At 40.3% G+C, this 16,676-nt stretch overlaps 1 protein-coding gene across 2 annotated transcripts in view; it reads left to right on the top strand.

Annotated features, from left to right (window-relative positions):
• The window catches only part of LOC133615912 (protein kinase C-binding protein NELL1-like), a 547,026-nt gene that overhangs the window by 182,978 nt on the left and 347,372 nt on the right, over positions 1-16,676 (top strand). For both annotated transcript variants that reach the window (XM_061974796.1, XM_061974797.1), the window contains exon 5: positions 15,192-15,288. In XM_061974796.1, coding sequence (XP_061830780.1) covers positions 15,192-15,288 — 97 coding nt within the window. The remainder of the gene's footprint in view (positions 1-15,191; positions 15,289-16,676) is intronic.

Raw genomic sequence — 16,676 nt, 5'->3', positions numbered from 1 at the left:
GGAGTCCAACCCTCACTGGAAACGTGTCCGATTTACTGCCGGCAATGCGGACCAAGCTCTGACACTGATCATACAGGGAGCGGACAGCCACAATCAGACAGTCCGATACCCCGTACTCTCTGAGCACTCCCCACAGGACCTCCCGAGGGACACGGTCGAATGCCTTCTCCAAGTCCACAAAGCACATGTAGACTGGTTGGGCAAACTCCCATGCACCCTCAAGGACCCTGCCGAGAGTATAGAGCTGGTCCACAGTTCCACGACCAGGGCGAAAACCACACTGTTCCTCCTGAATCCGAGGTTCGACTATCCGGCGTAGCCTCCTCTCCAGTACACCTGAATAAACCTTACCGGGAAGGCCTAAAAATATCGAGATATTAAAAAAAGGCCATATCGCCCAGCCCTAGCCTATTATTTGCGCACTAGTGAGAAGTGATGCAACGGAAATTCGGTCATCCAGAATAGACTTTGCGCACCGAAACCGGACGTTGTGATGAAGTATGTGGGATCTGAGCCGAGGATGTTGTTGTGGCCTGTGCAACCCTTTGAGACACTCGTGATTTAGGGCTATATAAGTAAACATTGATTGATTGATTGACATTGATTGAAGTATCTACGGATGGGAAAAAAAAATCACATAGACTGAAGTCACATTTGAAAAAACCTGGTGCCGTATTTATCAAGCGTCTTAGAGTGCCATTTTACACTTAAGTCCTGAGAATTTGCGAAATGTAGTCCTACTCTCAAATTTAAGAATAAAAGCTATTTATCAACTTTCTTAAGTCTAAGAATCACTCCTACTCTCCACGATATTTCAAGAGACCTTCAGAGGTGTCCTAAGTGGTTAGGAGTTGCCAACGGGGGATGGCACTGAGGCGAGAGAGACGTGCGCGAACGTTCAGGGAGCGGAAGGATGTCCTGGCTTTGTTTGATGACGAGCAGCTGATCAAACGGTATCGTTTAGACAGAGCGGGTTTTATTTTTGTCACAGATTTAATCATCAGCAACATCACACAGCAGAGCTTTCACAGCAGAACTAAAGGTCATCACAATGCTTCGATATCTCGCCACTGGGAAATTGAATTAGAAAGAAAAGGAAACATTTATTTTTGATACATTGCCAATATTGTTTGGTTGTTTTGTATTATTTTTTAGTTCATTGTCAATATATACACTCCCATTGTCCACTTAAATATTTCTAAGATATTTCTTTATTCTTAGACAAGGGATTCCCTTCTGTGATTGGTCATTTCTATGGACACAGAAATGACGTCACCTAAAATTCCGTTTACGGCACATAGTAATGCATACTTGCCAACCCTCCCGGATTTTCCGGGAGACTCCCGAAATTCAGCGCCTCTCCCGAAAACCTCCCGGGACAAATTTTCTCCCGAAAATCTCCCGAAATTCAGGCGTACCTGCCCAATCACGTTATGACTATAGAATGATGGAGGGCGAGTTCTTGGTTTCTTATGTGGGTTTATTGTTAGGCAGTTTCATTAACGTCCTCCCAGCGTGGCAACAACACACAACAGCAGTCACTTTTTTGTATACCGTAAAGCAGTTCGTCTGCCGTAAACAGCAATGTTGTGACACTCTTAAACAGGACAATACTGCCATCTAGTGCATTTGATGAAAGCACTTTTGTGCGTGCCACACATCAATGCATCGTCAGAGAGGGTGTTCAGCATGGTTCGAAAAATAGTGACAGAGAATAGAACAAGGATGGACAATTCAACCCTTAACTCAACAATGAGTAGATGAGTGTTATGTGTGTGTATATGTGTAAATAAATGAACACTGAAATTCAAGTATTTATTTTATATAAATAATTTAAAAAAATATATATATATATATATAATTAAAAAAAAATATATATATAGCTAGAATTCACTGAACGTCAAGTATTTCTTATATAATATATATATATATATGAAATACTTGACTTAGTGAATTCTAGCTGTAAATATACTCCTCCCTTTTTGGCCACGCCCCCAACCACGCCCCCGTCCCACCCCGACCACGCCCACCCACCCCCTCCCCCCACCTCCTGAAATCGGAGGTCTCAAGGTTGGCAAGTATGTAGTAATGTCGTACTTCAGCTCTGAGTGTGACACTTAAGATTCAGTCCTACACTTCGCTGAAAGTGTGAGTAAGACGCTTGATAGCTAACTTTTAAGTGCAGCTTTCAGCGAAGAATTTCTTTACTCATAAGTCAACTCTTAGCAGACTTCTTAGGAGTAATTCTAAGACGCTTGATAAATACGGCCCCTGATTGCAATCGGATTCAGGATTACCTCCTGATGTGGCCTGAGTCTGATGCCAAAAGATCAGATTCGAAGGACTTTGCAGCATTAAGACTGGCCAAAAAAAAAAAAAAAATAAAAACTGTGCAGGTAAACAGGGCCTCTGACCGCCTCCTGGTTTTGCAATTATTATTAGATGCCTTCTTACGCCTGGCTTATTGCTCGCTCGTCTCTGTTTTGTTTCCATTCTACTGTTGTACTTTATCTGGCTTCACGCCATGTTTGTTTTTGTTACCTACTGCTGCACTTGTTGTTTTAGACTACTTCCAGTTTATTGCCCAAGTTGTACTTTGCGTTTTTCAAGCCTTATGCTTCACTTTCTGTTGCCTTATCTGCAGCTGTGGAACAAATGATCATTTATTATTTATTTTTTTGCCGGCAGGGTTCCTGCCTCAAGACACCTAACATGAACTGTGAATGAGGAACTCACAAAGAAGAATAGATTGACGCAAACTCAACCACACGCTGCTTTCACTGCTCCCCTTGGCCACAATGCAGCCCTTATCACATGTCTTTTGTCTAAAACCATTTGTCTGAGGAGTGATGGCCGAGGCGTTCACCTTCCCTGCCGCCACCATCTATATTGAGATGTGGGTCACTCTTTCACAACACACAAACACTGATAAAGGTCAAGAGAGGCTGTGTAAAAGTGGAACAACATTGGCCTATTTTGTCAAATCGGAGTCGAGTGATGAGTCTGTTCCTGGGGCTCCACACTAGGGTTGCAAAGGGGTGGAAAGTTTCCGGTAAATTTCCGCAAACTTCCTCTCAGGGCTCGAAAAAAAACGGTCAGGTTCAAACACTGATGACATCTATTAAACAAGACAAGAGGCAAAGAATTAAACAGAGACATAATTCAATTTGGACTCAATATATTGAGGAGAGTCGCCGTCGACCTGTAACCTCTTACAGTGTCTCAGCACGCTCTGCCAAAAGATTGCACTCCTCCTTCTTTGTTTGACTTCCTCCCCCCACCTGGCCACAGCTGCTTCCAGAGGGAAGTGGGTCGTAAACAGCTGTTGCCTTTGGTTACCGAACAGTTCAAAAGAAGAGGTCGTAAAATAGTTCAAAAAGAGTCCCATAAAATAGTTTAAAAACGAGTTCGTAAAATACTTCAAAAAGAGTTTGTCTGGAAATTGGGCAGATCCGGTCATCTCTCCGCTTTGAAGTCTTGGAATTGTTTGAAGGCTTGGAATAACCTACAATCGAATATTAAACTTCAACCCCTTGTTACGTTGAATGGGTTTAAAGCTTCTGTGAAAGGACTGCAGTCTACCTTGTCTGTATGCACATGTGTCATGTGAGCAAGTTTTAATGTTGTAAATGTGATGTTTTATGTATTTGTTTACGGTTTTTAATGTAACCTCACTGCTGCCCTCTTGGCCAGGTCTCCCTTGGAAAAGAGATCTTTGATCTTAATGGGATTTTTACCTGGTTAAATAAAGGCTAAATAAACAAAATAAAAATGGGGCGGTATTGCTCGGTTGGTAGAGCGGCCGTGCCAGCAACTTGAGGGTTGCAGGTTCGATCCCCGCTTCCGCCATCCTAGTCACTGCCGTTGTGTCCTTGGACAAGACACTTTACCCACCAGCTCCCAGTGCCACCCACACTGGGCTATCTAAACGAGCTGCAAATCAGCCGCAGTAAACCAGAACGCTGCTGCTCGAGTCTTGACGAGAACCGGGAAATACGACCACATTAGTCCAGCGCTTAGGTCACTGCGTTGGCTTCCTGTTTCTCGGATAATAAACTTTTAAACAGCGCTCCTTGTGTACAAGTCTTTTTCAGGGGCTGGTGCCAAAGTACATCTCTGACATGTTGGAACCATATGAACCATCTTGGGCTCCGAGAACCTCAGGGAGTCAGGACCAAAAACTGTGAGGCTGCGTTTCAGTTGTATGGAACGGTGTTCCAGAAGATATGAAACAGGCCTCAAAAAGTTGGCAATGTTCATATCCAGGATGAAAACACTTATTTCATTGTGCTAGGGTTGTACGGTATACCGGTAAAAAGCGCTATATAAAATGTAATTCACTTCACTTCACTTCACTAAAAATAAAAAAAGTCCCAGTGGAGTTTTACGAGCCTTCTTCTTGGTTGGTTTCAAAGACAGCCTTTTGTCTTTTTGCCTAGAACTCATTTCAACACAAAGATTTTTTGTGATAACTTACAATTATTCTAACAAAAACAAAAAACATAAATTAGCCCCACCGTTTTATAAGCTGCAGGGTTCGAAGCGTGGGGGGAAAAAAAAAATACAACTTGTTGTCCGGAAAATACGGTAACTTTTATGCTCAATCGTGTCAACAAACAAAGGTATGCACGTTTCCTTGAGGATTAGTATATATTCTTTGTGGCTAAGAACAAATGAGTACAGTTGTCCATTATTTACCGTCACCATTGTTGTTGTTCAAATTCTCCTCTCCCGGTTGCAAATATCTTATTTCTGCCGGAAAAAAAACCCCTGCACCATGGTGATAAAAGAGCGTTGTTAATCACACCGTACAGTATGTTGACGGGTGAACATCCTCTGTAATTAGCTGTTGATGGCTGCCGCCGGTAATGTCAAGCCATGCAAACATGCCCCTTACCACATTGCTGTTTTAATTGGCATCACCGTGCTCTAATGTTCCCTCTGTGAAACCTTTCAGTGCTGCTTATAGCCGCTGACAAGAGGGGGCAAAGGAACGACAGGACTTTTGGGAGGGTTAGACAAGATAGAGTACGATCACGTGACCTCTGCAGCGCCGACTTTTTCCAGATAGCTCCAGCAATAAATAACTTCGAGGCAAACAGTATCAAGAGAGATATTTGCTGATACAAAAGCATTTGCGTATGGAGCCACTAGATGGATACAAATCCACATTAGGCATAGATAATAATAGGAGTGTCAATTAGAGCTGCTGGTTGTGCCCCATCAAGTATTTGCTGCATATAAAGACTCTATTGTTCGTAAAATGTATTGATTTCTTATTGTTGCAAATGTTTGTGGTAGGGTTGTACGGTATACCGGTATACCCCCCACCCCAAGTATTATTATCATTGGAGGACAAGGAATAGCTAAACATGCTTCACTACACACCGTAGCTCACCGCCGTCAAAATGTAAACAAACGCCATTGGTGGATCTACACCTGACATCCACTGTAATGATACCAAGTACAGTAGCGTATCTAGTCGATACTACTACGATTAGGTCGTTATTTTTTGGCATCACAACATCTTCTTTCGTTTTTTTTTTAAATGCATATTGTGTTTAGAAACTCAGGAAATATGTCCCTGGGCACATGAGGACCAATGTATGATCCTGTAACCACTTGGTATCGGATTGATACCCAAATTTGTGGTATCATCCAAAACTAATGTAAAGCATCCAAACAACAGAAGAATAAGTGATTATTACATTTTAACAGAAGTGTAGATAGAACATGTTAAAACAGAAATTAAGTAGATGAAAAAATGAACTAGTAGATTAATAATTCATTTTCTACCACTTGTCCTTAATAATGTTGACAAAATAATAGAATGATAAATGACACAATATGTTACTGCATATGTCAGCAGACTAATTAGGAGCCTTTGTTTGTTTACTTACTACTAAAAGACACGTTGTTATGTATGTTCACTATTTTACTTAAGGACAAGCTTGCAATAAAAACATTTTTTTTGTTAAAATAAAGCTCCTCCTTCTTTGTTTGACTTCCTCCCCCCACCTGACCACAGTTGCTTCCAGAGGGAAGTGGGTCGTAAACAGCGTTGCCTTTGGTTACCGAACAGTTCAAAAGAAAAAGTCGTAAAATAGTTAAAAAAGAGTTCCGTAAAATAGTTCAAAAAGAGTCCCATAAAATAGTTTAAAAACGAGTTCGTAAAATACTTCAAAAAGAGTTTGTCTGGAAATTGGGCAGATCCGGTCATCTCTCCGCTTTGAAGTCTTGGAATTGTTTGAAGGCTTGGAATAACCTTCAATCGAATATTAAACTTCAAACCCTTGTTACGTTGAATGAGTTTAAAGCTTCTGTGAAAGGACTGCAGTCTACCTTGTCTGTATGCACATGTGTCATGTGAGCAAGTTTTAATGTTGTAAATGTGATGTTTTATGTATTTGTTTACGGTTTTTAATGTAACCTTGCTGCTGCCCTCTTGGCCAGGTCTCCCTTGGAAAAGAGATCTTTGATCTCAATGGGATTTTTACCTGGTTAAATAAAGGCTAAATATTATATTATATTATATTATTATTTAGAAAAGTACCGAAAAGTATCAAAATCATTTTGGTACCGGTACCAAAATATTGGTATCGGGACAACACTGGTTTGTGGTTTTATGTTTAAATGTAATTATTGAGGGTTTTTGTATGATGAAGTAAACATTCATAGTTAAAACCTTACATTTAGTCATTAAGGCTCATAGGAACAAGGCACGTTTATTAATAGAGCACAATTTGTACCAGGCAATTCAAAGTGCCTTACAGAAAGTTACAAGAAGACAACATGGAAAATAAAATGTTCATACATATAATCAATTCAAATTAAAATCATAAAATGAAATCATCATAAAAACAATCAAATTTAAATCAAAGAGTGTGTATAAAAATACTGTCAGTTTACATACGCACTATTTAGTGTTGTCCCGATATCAATATTTTGGTACCGGTACTAAAATTATTTTGATAGTTTTGGTACTTTTCTAAATAAAGAGGACCACAAAAAATTGCATTATTGGCTTTATTTTAACAAAAAATATTACGGTACATTAAACATATGTTTCTTATTGCAAGTTTGTTCTTAAATAAAATAGTGAACTTACAAGACAACTTGTCTTTCATTAGTAAGTAAACAAACAAAGGCTCCTAATTTAGCTGCTGACATTATGCAGTAACATATTGTGTCATTTATCATTCTATTATTTTGTCAACATTATTAAGGACAAGTGGTAGAAAATGAATTATTAATCTACTTGGTCATTTACTGTTAATATCTGCTTACTTTCTCTTTTAACATGTTCTATCTACACTTCTGTTAAAATGTAATAATCACTTATTCTTCTGTTTGGATGCTTTTTCATTAGTTTTGGATGATACCACAAATGTGGGTATCGATCCGATACCAAGTCGTTACATGATTGTGCATTGGTCAAAGTCCTCATGTGTCCAGGGATGTATTTCCTGAGTTTATAAACATAATATACATTTAAAAAAACAGTGCTTTTCAGAGGCGGTATAGTACATAGTATACTAATACCAGTATACCGTACAACCCTAGCGCAAGTAAATAAAAGTGTTTTCAGCCTGGATTTGAACGTTGCCAACTTTGCCAGGAGAACGCTACATTTCGGACTGCATTGTGCCGATTGTGAAATTTGGTGGAGGAGGAATTATGGTGTGGGGTTGTTTTTCAGGAGTTGGGCTTGGCCCCTTAGTTCCAGTGAAAGGAACTTTGAATGCTCCAGGATACCAAAAAATTTTGGACAATTCCATGCTCCCAACCTTGTGGGAACAGTTTGGAGCGGGGCCCCTTCCTCTTCCAACATGACCGTGCATCAATGCACAAAGCAAGGTCCATAAAGACATGGATGACAGTGTACATAAATGAAGGCGTGTGTTGCTGAGTCCGACTTGGACGTGATCTGGACTGTACTTGGGTGCTTATTTTGAAAATGTAATTTTGTTTGTGGATTGTATGCAATCTGTTGTGTTTCCTGGTTTTCAGTGTACATAGGTGAAGGTGTGTGTTGCTGAGCCCGACCTGGACATAATCTGGACTGGACCTGGTTTTAAGAACCCTTTTGAACAATCTGATTTCATTGACAACCTGGTCTGGTGAAGATAAGGTCCTTTTTTTAAAAATAAAATGAGATAAATAACAACGTTTTTCTTGAATAAAAAATAAAGTAAAACAATATAAAAACAATTACATGAAAAATAGTAATTAATGAAAATATTAGCGGACCAGCAGCACACTCGTGTGTGCTTTAAGGACTGTATCCCTTGCAGACTGTATTGTTCCATATTGGAGGTTTTTTGGGTTGGTGCACTGGTTGTAAGTGTATCTTGTGTTTTTTATGTTGATTTAATAAAAAATAAAATAAATAAATAAAAATAAAAAATAAAAAAAAGACATGGATGACATAGATTGGTGTGGATGAACTTGACTGGCCTGCACAGAGTCCTGACCTGAACCAGATAGAACACCTTTGGGATGAATTCGAACGGAGACTGAGGGCCAGGTCTTCTCGACCAATATCTGTGTGTGACCTCACCAATGCGCTTTTGGAAGAGTGGTGGAACATTCCTATAAACACACTCTGCAACCTTGTGGACAGCCTTCCCAGTAGAGTTGAAGGCTGTAATAGCTGCAAAAGGTGGACCGACATCATATTGAACCCTATGGGTTAGGAATGGGATGGCACTTCAAGTTCATATGTGAGTCAAGGCAGGTGGCCAAATACTTTTGGCAATATAGTGTACGTCAATATAATTTTGAGTTATGTTGCTCGCTAGCTAACATAAAAACGCAACCATTGCATTACCATGTGGTGGAGGTAATAATCTGAGTTTACAGTGCGAAGCATACTGTAAAACAGTTTAAAATGTTAAAACCTGATTTACCACATAATGTGTGTTGATTTTCTTTACTTGCTTAATCTCTTTCCCCCAATATGCTGCTCGCCTGCCTCAGCTGTCTACGGTTGTGTTCAGAGTTGGTGAGAACTCTTGGAAGTCAACTATGTGCGCACGCAACGTTGAACTAAAAGCTGACAGAGCTGCCGTCTGAGGTGTTTAGTGTGGGATTAGCAGCTCTTCCCATTTTTCCACGGTGAGGATTTTATCCAATGTTAAACACGAATGCGGCTTAATCGAGCTTAATATCACACTCGGGGTGACAACATAAACGTGGCGGTGATTTACAGTACACGCACGCAGGTACTTTTATCGGGCTTTTACGAGCAATTACCTGCATTGCCGCTGACCTTTCTGGCTTGCAAATTTTTACGTTTTTTTTCCCTCCTTTTAATGTTTTTTTAAACAACCCCCGTGCTATGAAAAATATTTTGTAATTTATCTTGCGGTATCGTCCACCGTCTGCCATGGATCGTAGTTTTCATGAGTACGACCCTATATCATTGATGTAGCTCAGTGGGTAAAGCTACTTTTATATGTCGGATCTTAGTCATCTTAAAAGTGTTTTGAATGTTTTGACGTGTTAGGACTGCTAAAATCGCATGGTTAGTTGAGATGTGAGTTGTGAAACATCGCTATGCAATAGATCATGGGTGTCAAACTCTGGCCCGGGTAATTTCACTTGGTCCTTGACACTAGAGCTAGCCCGCCGATTATATACAGCGGCGGTGCCGCGGTAACACCGCATTCACCGCTACAAGGTGTGTGTGTGTGTGTGTGTGTGTGGGGGCGGGGGGTGTATTTTGTAGCGTCCCGGAAGAGTTAGTGCTGCAAAGGGTTCTGGGTATTTGTTCTGTTGTGTTTATGTTGCGTTATGGTGCGGATGTTCTCTAGAAATGTGTTTGTCATTCTTGTTTGGTGTGGATTCACAGTGTGGCGTATATTTCTAACAGTGTTAAAGTTGTTTATACGGCCACCCTCAGTGTAACCTGTATCGCTGTTGATCAAGTATGCGTTGCATTCACGTGTGTGTGCGTACAGAAGCCGCACGTATCTTGTGACTGGGCCGGCACATTGTTAGAATGTAAGGCACGCCCCCAAGACTGTGGTCCGGGTGGACTACGAGATATAATGGCTGATGAACACCTTCGTTCGATAATGAAGGTTGCCTCAGCTCAAAACCTGAGCCCGGACATTAATGAACTAGCATCAAAGAAAAGATGGCAGGTATCTGGCTTGGGCACATCAGATTAGATCAGTGTGTTGCAAACTGAGCAGTTTAAAGTCCTGAATGGTTGATTTATTCATTGTTATTTTATTTTCAAATGTATTAGCCTGTGGAAAAAGTTAAACTGCCTGTCATGTCTTTTGGATCATGTTTTGTTTTGTTTAGCTATGTTTTGGACTCTTTTTCGTTCCTGTTTACGCTCTCTTGTTTGGTCACCATAGCAACCCATTAGTTTCACCTGTTTCTGGTTTGGACTCACACACCTGTGTTAACCATGATCACTACTATTTAAGCCTGTCACTTTCAGTTGGTCGGCTGGCGACATTGCTTCTGCTACCATTGTCACCCATGCGTTCATTCCAAGCCATTGTAATGTAACGGTTTTTATATTGTTTTACTTTCTTTTTTATTCAAGAAAATGTTTTTAATTTATTTATCTTATTTTATTGTATTATTTTTTTTTTTAAATACCTTATTTTCACTATACCTGGTTGTCCAAATTAGGCATAATAATGTGTTAATTCCACGACTGTATGTATCGGTATCGGTAATTAAAGAGTTGGACAAAATCGGAATATCGAATATCGGCAAAAAGCCATTATCGGACATCCCTAATAACCACCCTTTGCTCTGATTACTGTTTTGACACTCTTGGCATTCTCTAAGCTTCAAGAGGTAGTCACCTAAAATAGTTTTTTCCTTCACAGGTGTGCTTGAAGCTCATCGAGAGAAACTAGACTATAAAACATTATTTCAGTTATCTCACCTTTTTGTTGAGAAGTACATAACTCCACATGTGTTCATTCATAGTTTTGATGCCTTCAGTGACATCTAGTAAATAGTAATGAAAATAAAGAAAACGCATTGAATAAGGAGAAAGTGTGTAAAAATGTTTGGCTTGTACTATATATATATATATATATATATATATATATATATATATATATATATATATATATATATAGTACAATACTGTAATATATATATATATATATATATAGTACAATACTGTAATATATATATATATATATATATATATAAATGAATGTCATTAAAAAAGAAAAATGACTGAATGTATCCATTTAATTTTTTTATTTAATATTCCTGCATATTTATAAAGACAAACACGCTAAATGTATTGCGTTCCTAATCAAAATGTGTTTTTTTTATTTGCTATCAACTTTGCACGTGTTTTAATACACGCAAACCATGTATGGCGTTTAGTGCAAGCTATGATGTTGGCGGTAAGAAAGTGGTGGATAAAACGGCGACTGTGTGCAAGCACTGTGCAACACAAAGTGCTAGCCGGCCCCTCGCTGGGCGCATATTCTCCAAGGCGGTGCCCAGCCAACGGATCTAATCCTGGGGAAGTCTTGGGACGAAGGTGGCGCGGCTGTCGGTAACACATCCAACAAGTCAGGTCATCCGCAGAGACATCACTTGACAGTGCAAGGCGGAAAGAGGAAAGCGAAGAAAAAAACAACTTTAACACCCCGCAGCTTTTATATAGCCTCTCAGCAGTGTACTCGGACGGGCAAAAAGTCAGATATAGAATATCCCTGTTTTTATTTTGGGCATTTTAGCCATCGTAACCGGACTGTTCTAATTGAATATAGTCACGATGAGCTTTGACCAATCTAATTCAATTAGCATGAACTGGCGAAGCTTGCTTGGAAGTGAGGCAAACATCTTCTCAGACAGACCAGACAGTCCAGTTGCAATTAATTGAAAGCCCCGAGAATACGATGACTGGAGTATAGAAGAAAATCCATAGATCAGTGTTTACGTAAACCAGACAGTCCAGTTGCAATTAATAGAAAGCCCTGATAATACGATGACCGGAATAAAGGAGAAAAACCATAGATTTGTGTTTACAGAAACCAGACAGTCCAGTTGCAATTAATTGAAAGCCCCGAGAATACGATGACTGGAGTATAGAAGAAAATCCATGGATCAGTGTTTACGTAAACCAGACAGTCCAGTTGCAATTAATAGAAAGCCCTGATAATACGATGACCGGAATAAAGGAGAAAAACCATAGATTTGTGTTTACATAAACCAGACAGTCCAGTTGCAATTATTTGAAAGCCCCGAGAATACGATGACTGGAGTAAAGGAGAAAATCCATAGATCAGTGTTTACATTGTTTTTGTTTTGAGTTAAACACAGAAACCTCTAGTACTGACAAAGTGTGTGTTTTACTTTATTTTGACAGTATCAATCAATCAATCAATCAATCAATCAAAGTTAATTTATATAGCCCTATGGAGGTTGCCCCCCCAGTGGGTTCGTTGGACCACCAAGCACCGACATGACAGCCCGGTTCAGGTTCAATATAGTTTTATTTTCCAATCAAGTCTCTTGGTTGCTTTCCAGCAATTGTCTTTTTGTGACGCTCTCCCATCTCACGCCAACTCCCACTAACACTCTCCTCCAGGCTACTGCTTAAACAGAGCGACAGGTGATTAGATAATCAGGCGCACCTGTCGTCGACTTCGAGGCCGGTCCTGGCGCACCCCGTTCTGCAGGCCACGCCCCCCTCCACAAGCCCTTAATCACAAGTGTCTCAAAGGGCTGCACAAGCCATAACGGCATCCTCGGCTCAGATGCCACATCAGGGCAAGACGAAACTCAATCTATTGGGGACAATGAGAAACCTCGGAGGCTCCTAATTTAGCAGTTGATATATGCAGTAGAATATTGTAGTTTCCCATTGTATTGTTAAACCAGTGAAGTTGGCACGTTGTGTAAATGGTAAATAAAAACACAATACAATGATTTGCAAATCCTTTTCAACTTATATTCAATTGAATAGACTGCGAAAACAAAGATACTTAACGTTCAAACTTGAACGTTTGCAACTATTAGCTCATTTGGAATTTGATGCCTGCAAAATGTTTAAAAAGTGGCAAACAAGACTGAAAAAGTTGAGGAAAGCTCATCAAACACTTATTTGGAACATCCCACGGGTGAACAGGCTAATTGGGAACAGGTGGGTGCCATGATTGGGTATTGAAGCAGCTTCCATGAAATGCTCAGTCATTCACAAACAAGGACAGGGCGAGGGTCACCACTTTGTGAACAAATGCGTGAGCAAATTATCGAACAGTTTAAGACCAACATTTCCCAACAAGCTATCGCAAGGAATTTAGGGATTTCACCATCTACGGTCTGTAATATCATCAAAAGGTTCAGAGAATCTGGAGAAATCACTGCACGTATGCGATGATATTACGGACCTTTGATCCCTCAGGCGGTATTGCATCAAAAAGCAACATCAGTGTGTAAAGGATATCACCACATGAGCTCATGAACACTTCAGAAAACCACTGTCAGTAACTACAGTCGGTCGCTTCATCTGTAAGTGCAAGTTAAAACTCTACTATGCTAAGCCAAAGCCATTTATCAACAACACCCAGAAATGCTGCCGGCTTCGCTGCGCCTGAGCTCATCTAAGATGGACTGATGCAAAGTGGAAAAATGTTCTGTGGTCTGACGAGTCCACATTTCAAATTGTTTTTGGAAACTGTGGACGTCGTGTCCTCCGGAACAAAGAGGAATATAACCATCCGGATTGTTATAGGCGCAAAAGTCAAAAGCCAACATCTGTGATGGTATGGGGGTGTATTAGTGCCCAAGGCATGGGTAACTTACACATCTGTGAAGGCACCATTAATGCTGAACGGTACATACAGGTTTTGGAGCAACATATGTTGCCATCCAAGCAACGTTATCATGGACGCCCCTGCTTATTTCAGCAAGACAATGCCAAGCCACGCGTTACAACAGCGTGGCTTCATAGTAAAAGATTGCAAGTACTAGACTGGCCTGCCTGTAGTCCAGACCTGTCTCCCATTGAAAATGTGTGGCGCATTATGAAGCCTAAAATACCACAACGGAGACCCCCGGACTGTTGAACAACTTAAGCTTTACTCAAGCAAGAATTCCACCTGAAAAGCTTCAAAAATTGGTCTCCTCAGTTCCCAAACGTTTACTGAGTGTTGTTAAAAGGAAAGGCCATGTAACACAGTGGTAAAAATTAAGTTAATGATTATTTGCAAAAAAAACAAAAACATTAAATATCTTGTCTTTGCAGTCTATTCAATTGAATATAAGTAGAAAAGGATTTGCAAATCATTCTATTCTGTTTTTATGTCCGAATTACACAAGGTGCCAACTTCACTGGTTTTGGGTTTTGTGGAATTACGGTACATTGAGTCTGTCGGAGGCAGATATTTACATATATCCGAATTTAAGTTGTACTTCTTTTATTTCATAGTCATATTTGAAAACAGCTCGTGTTTTCCATTTATTCTCTTTCTGTTTCTCTGCAAGTAAACTGTGTGTGTTAACCTTGAATGCTTTGGATTGTGTTTTGACTAGCATGTATTTTGACTAGAGAGAGGGGGGAGGAGAGAGGGTTTTGGGTCGGGGAGACAGACCATTTTTGGCGGCGCGATAGAATGTTCTATGCTGGACTGGTCTCAAAAAATATATCTGCAAAGCTTTGCCAATATATTACAAAATACCTATTCTGTCTCTGGTGGTTTTTTCAACTCAGCTTTAAGTGTCGTAAAGAGCTTGGGAGCGACTTGTGACTTGAATTCCCTGGGAGGAACAACTGGTCCAAAACGCAACAAGTCCCATCACGTATCTGTTGAGAAAACATGACGAATGGTTCTGAAAACCTTACCAGGCTTCGAAATGCCTGACTTAGTCTGGATAAAATGGAACTGAGTGATGTTGATAATACCAAAGCCTGTTTGTGTCCATGTCAGTAATCTTGGTTAATCCAGCCCACTTCTCAGGTCCAGATATCAATACCGTGTTTGAGAGCCGTGGGGCGGATCCTCACCGTCATGCTCGAGGAGACTATAGAGGTTGGCTCTCTGCTCTTTGCTTCCCATGAAGCCAGAGAAGGGAACATGGACTGACTTTGGTATTAATCGGTTGTGCCTGACAGAGCGGTACAAATAAAGATATGTCTGTTTCTCCCGTCATGCCCAGCTGCATTGATTTTTTTTCATCCTTTGTCTCGGCAGGATTTACGAGCGAGTTATAGACCCGCCTCAGATGGAGCTCACCCCGGGCAGCGGAGTCTGGCTGGGACAGCACAGCCACAAGCACGGCTTATTCAAGGTGAGGCCCGGAAGATGATGCACACACGGCCTAGAGATTTAAACGTGCTTCACATGTAAAGTCGCCCGGGATAATTGGCCGGATTTGCACTAGACTGAGAAGCGGAATGGTAGACTAGTGTTTTTCAACCTTTTTTTGGAGCCAAGGCTTATTTTTGTTCTTTGAAAAAATGCGGAGGCACAGCGGAAAACATTAAAAATGTAAACTCAGTAGTTGATATTGACAGTAAAAAGTAATTGTTGCAATTGTTGGATATGAATTCAAACCATCACCAAGCATGCATCACTGTAGCTCACGTCGTGACTTATTTGGAGTTTTTTGGTGTTTTCCCGTGTGTAGAAGTGTTGTAACGATACCAATATTTTGGTACCGGTACCGCATACTTGCCAACCTTGAGACCTCCGATTTCGGGAGGTGGGGAATGGGGGGGCGTGGTTGGGGGCGGTGCTAAGAGGGGAGGAGTATATTTACAGCTAGAATTCACCAAGTCAAGTATTTCATATATATATATATAAATAAAAGAAATACTTGAATTTCAGTGTTCATTTATTTACACATATACACACACATAACTCATCTACTCATTGTTGAGTTAAGGGTTGAATTATCCATCCTTGTTCTATTCTCTGTCACTATTTTTCTAACCATGCTGAACACCCTTTCGCAGGTACCCAGAAAGGTTTCGAGTACCACCAAAAAAACAGAATCTCTGAAGACAGTATAAAAATCTGTGTTAAAGGTGTACAAATACTGTTTGTATAATAAGAATGTTATTTTTTTACAAATGAGGGTTAAGAGTTCAGTACTAAAAAAAAAGAAAAAAAGAATGTGGCTTAAGTACAGTTTTTTAATTGAGCTGCTGCATTTTTTGGTTGGGTTGTTAATTTATTTTGAGTAACTTCTATACATTTCTAAAAGGGGAATAATGTAATAGAGTGATCTATGTTTGTCTGTTGCCATGTCCTGGTGAATGTTGGCTATAGCGTACTGGGGTTACTTTTTGGTTGGCCAACGATTTACGTGGTGTTGCGCACCTGACGTCACTCAGGTCCGCATGGAGCTGGAGGGGGCGTGGCTTCCAGCTCCGCCTGAATTTCGGGAGATTTTCGGGAGAAAATTTGTCCCGGGAGGTTTTCGGGAGAGGCGCTGAATTTCGGGAGTCTCCCGGAAAATCCGGGAGGGTTGGCAAGCATGCGGTACCGGTGCTAAAATTATTTCGATACTTTTTGGTAGTTTTCGGTACTTTTCTAAATAAAGGGGACCACAAAAAAAATTGCATTATTGGCTTTATTTTAACAACAAATCTTAGGGTACATTAAACGTATGTTTCTTATTAGGGATGTCCGATAATGGCTTTTTGCCGATATCCGATATTCCGATATTGTCCA

This window comes from Nerophis lumbriciformis, linkage group LG15, assembly GCF_033978685.3.
Source record: "Nerophis lumbriciformis linkage group LG15, RoL_Nlum_v2.1, whole genome shotgun sequence".
In the NCBI taxonomy this organism is placed as follows: Eukaryota; Metazoa; Chordata; class Actinopteri; order Syngnathiformes; family Syngnathidae; genus Nerophis; species Nerophis lumbriciformis.
This window is presented reverse-complemented; position numbering and strand designations above follow the sequence as displayed.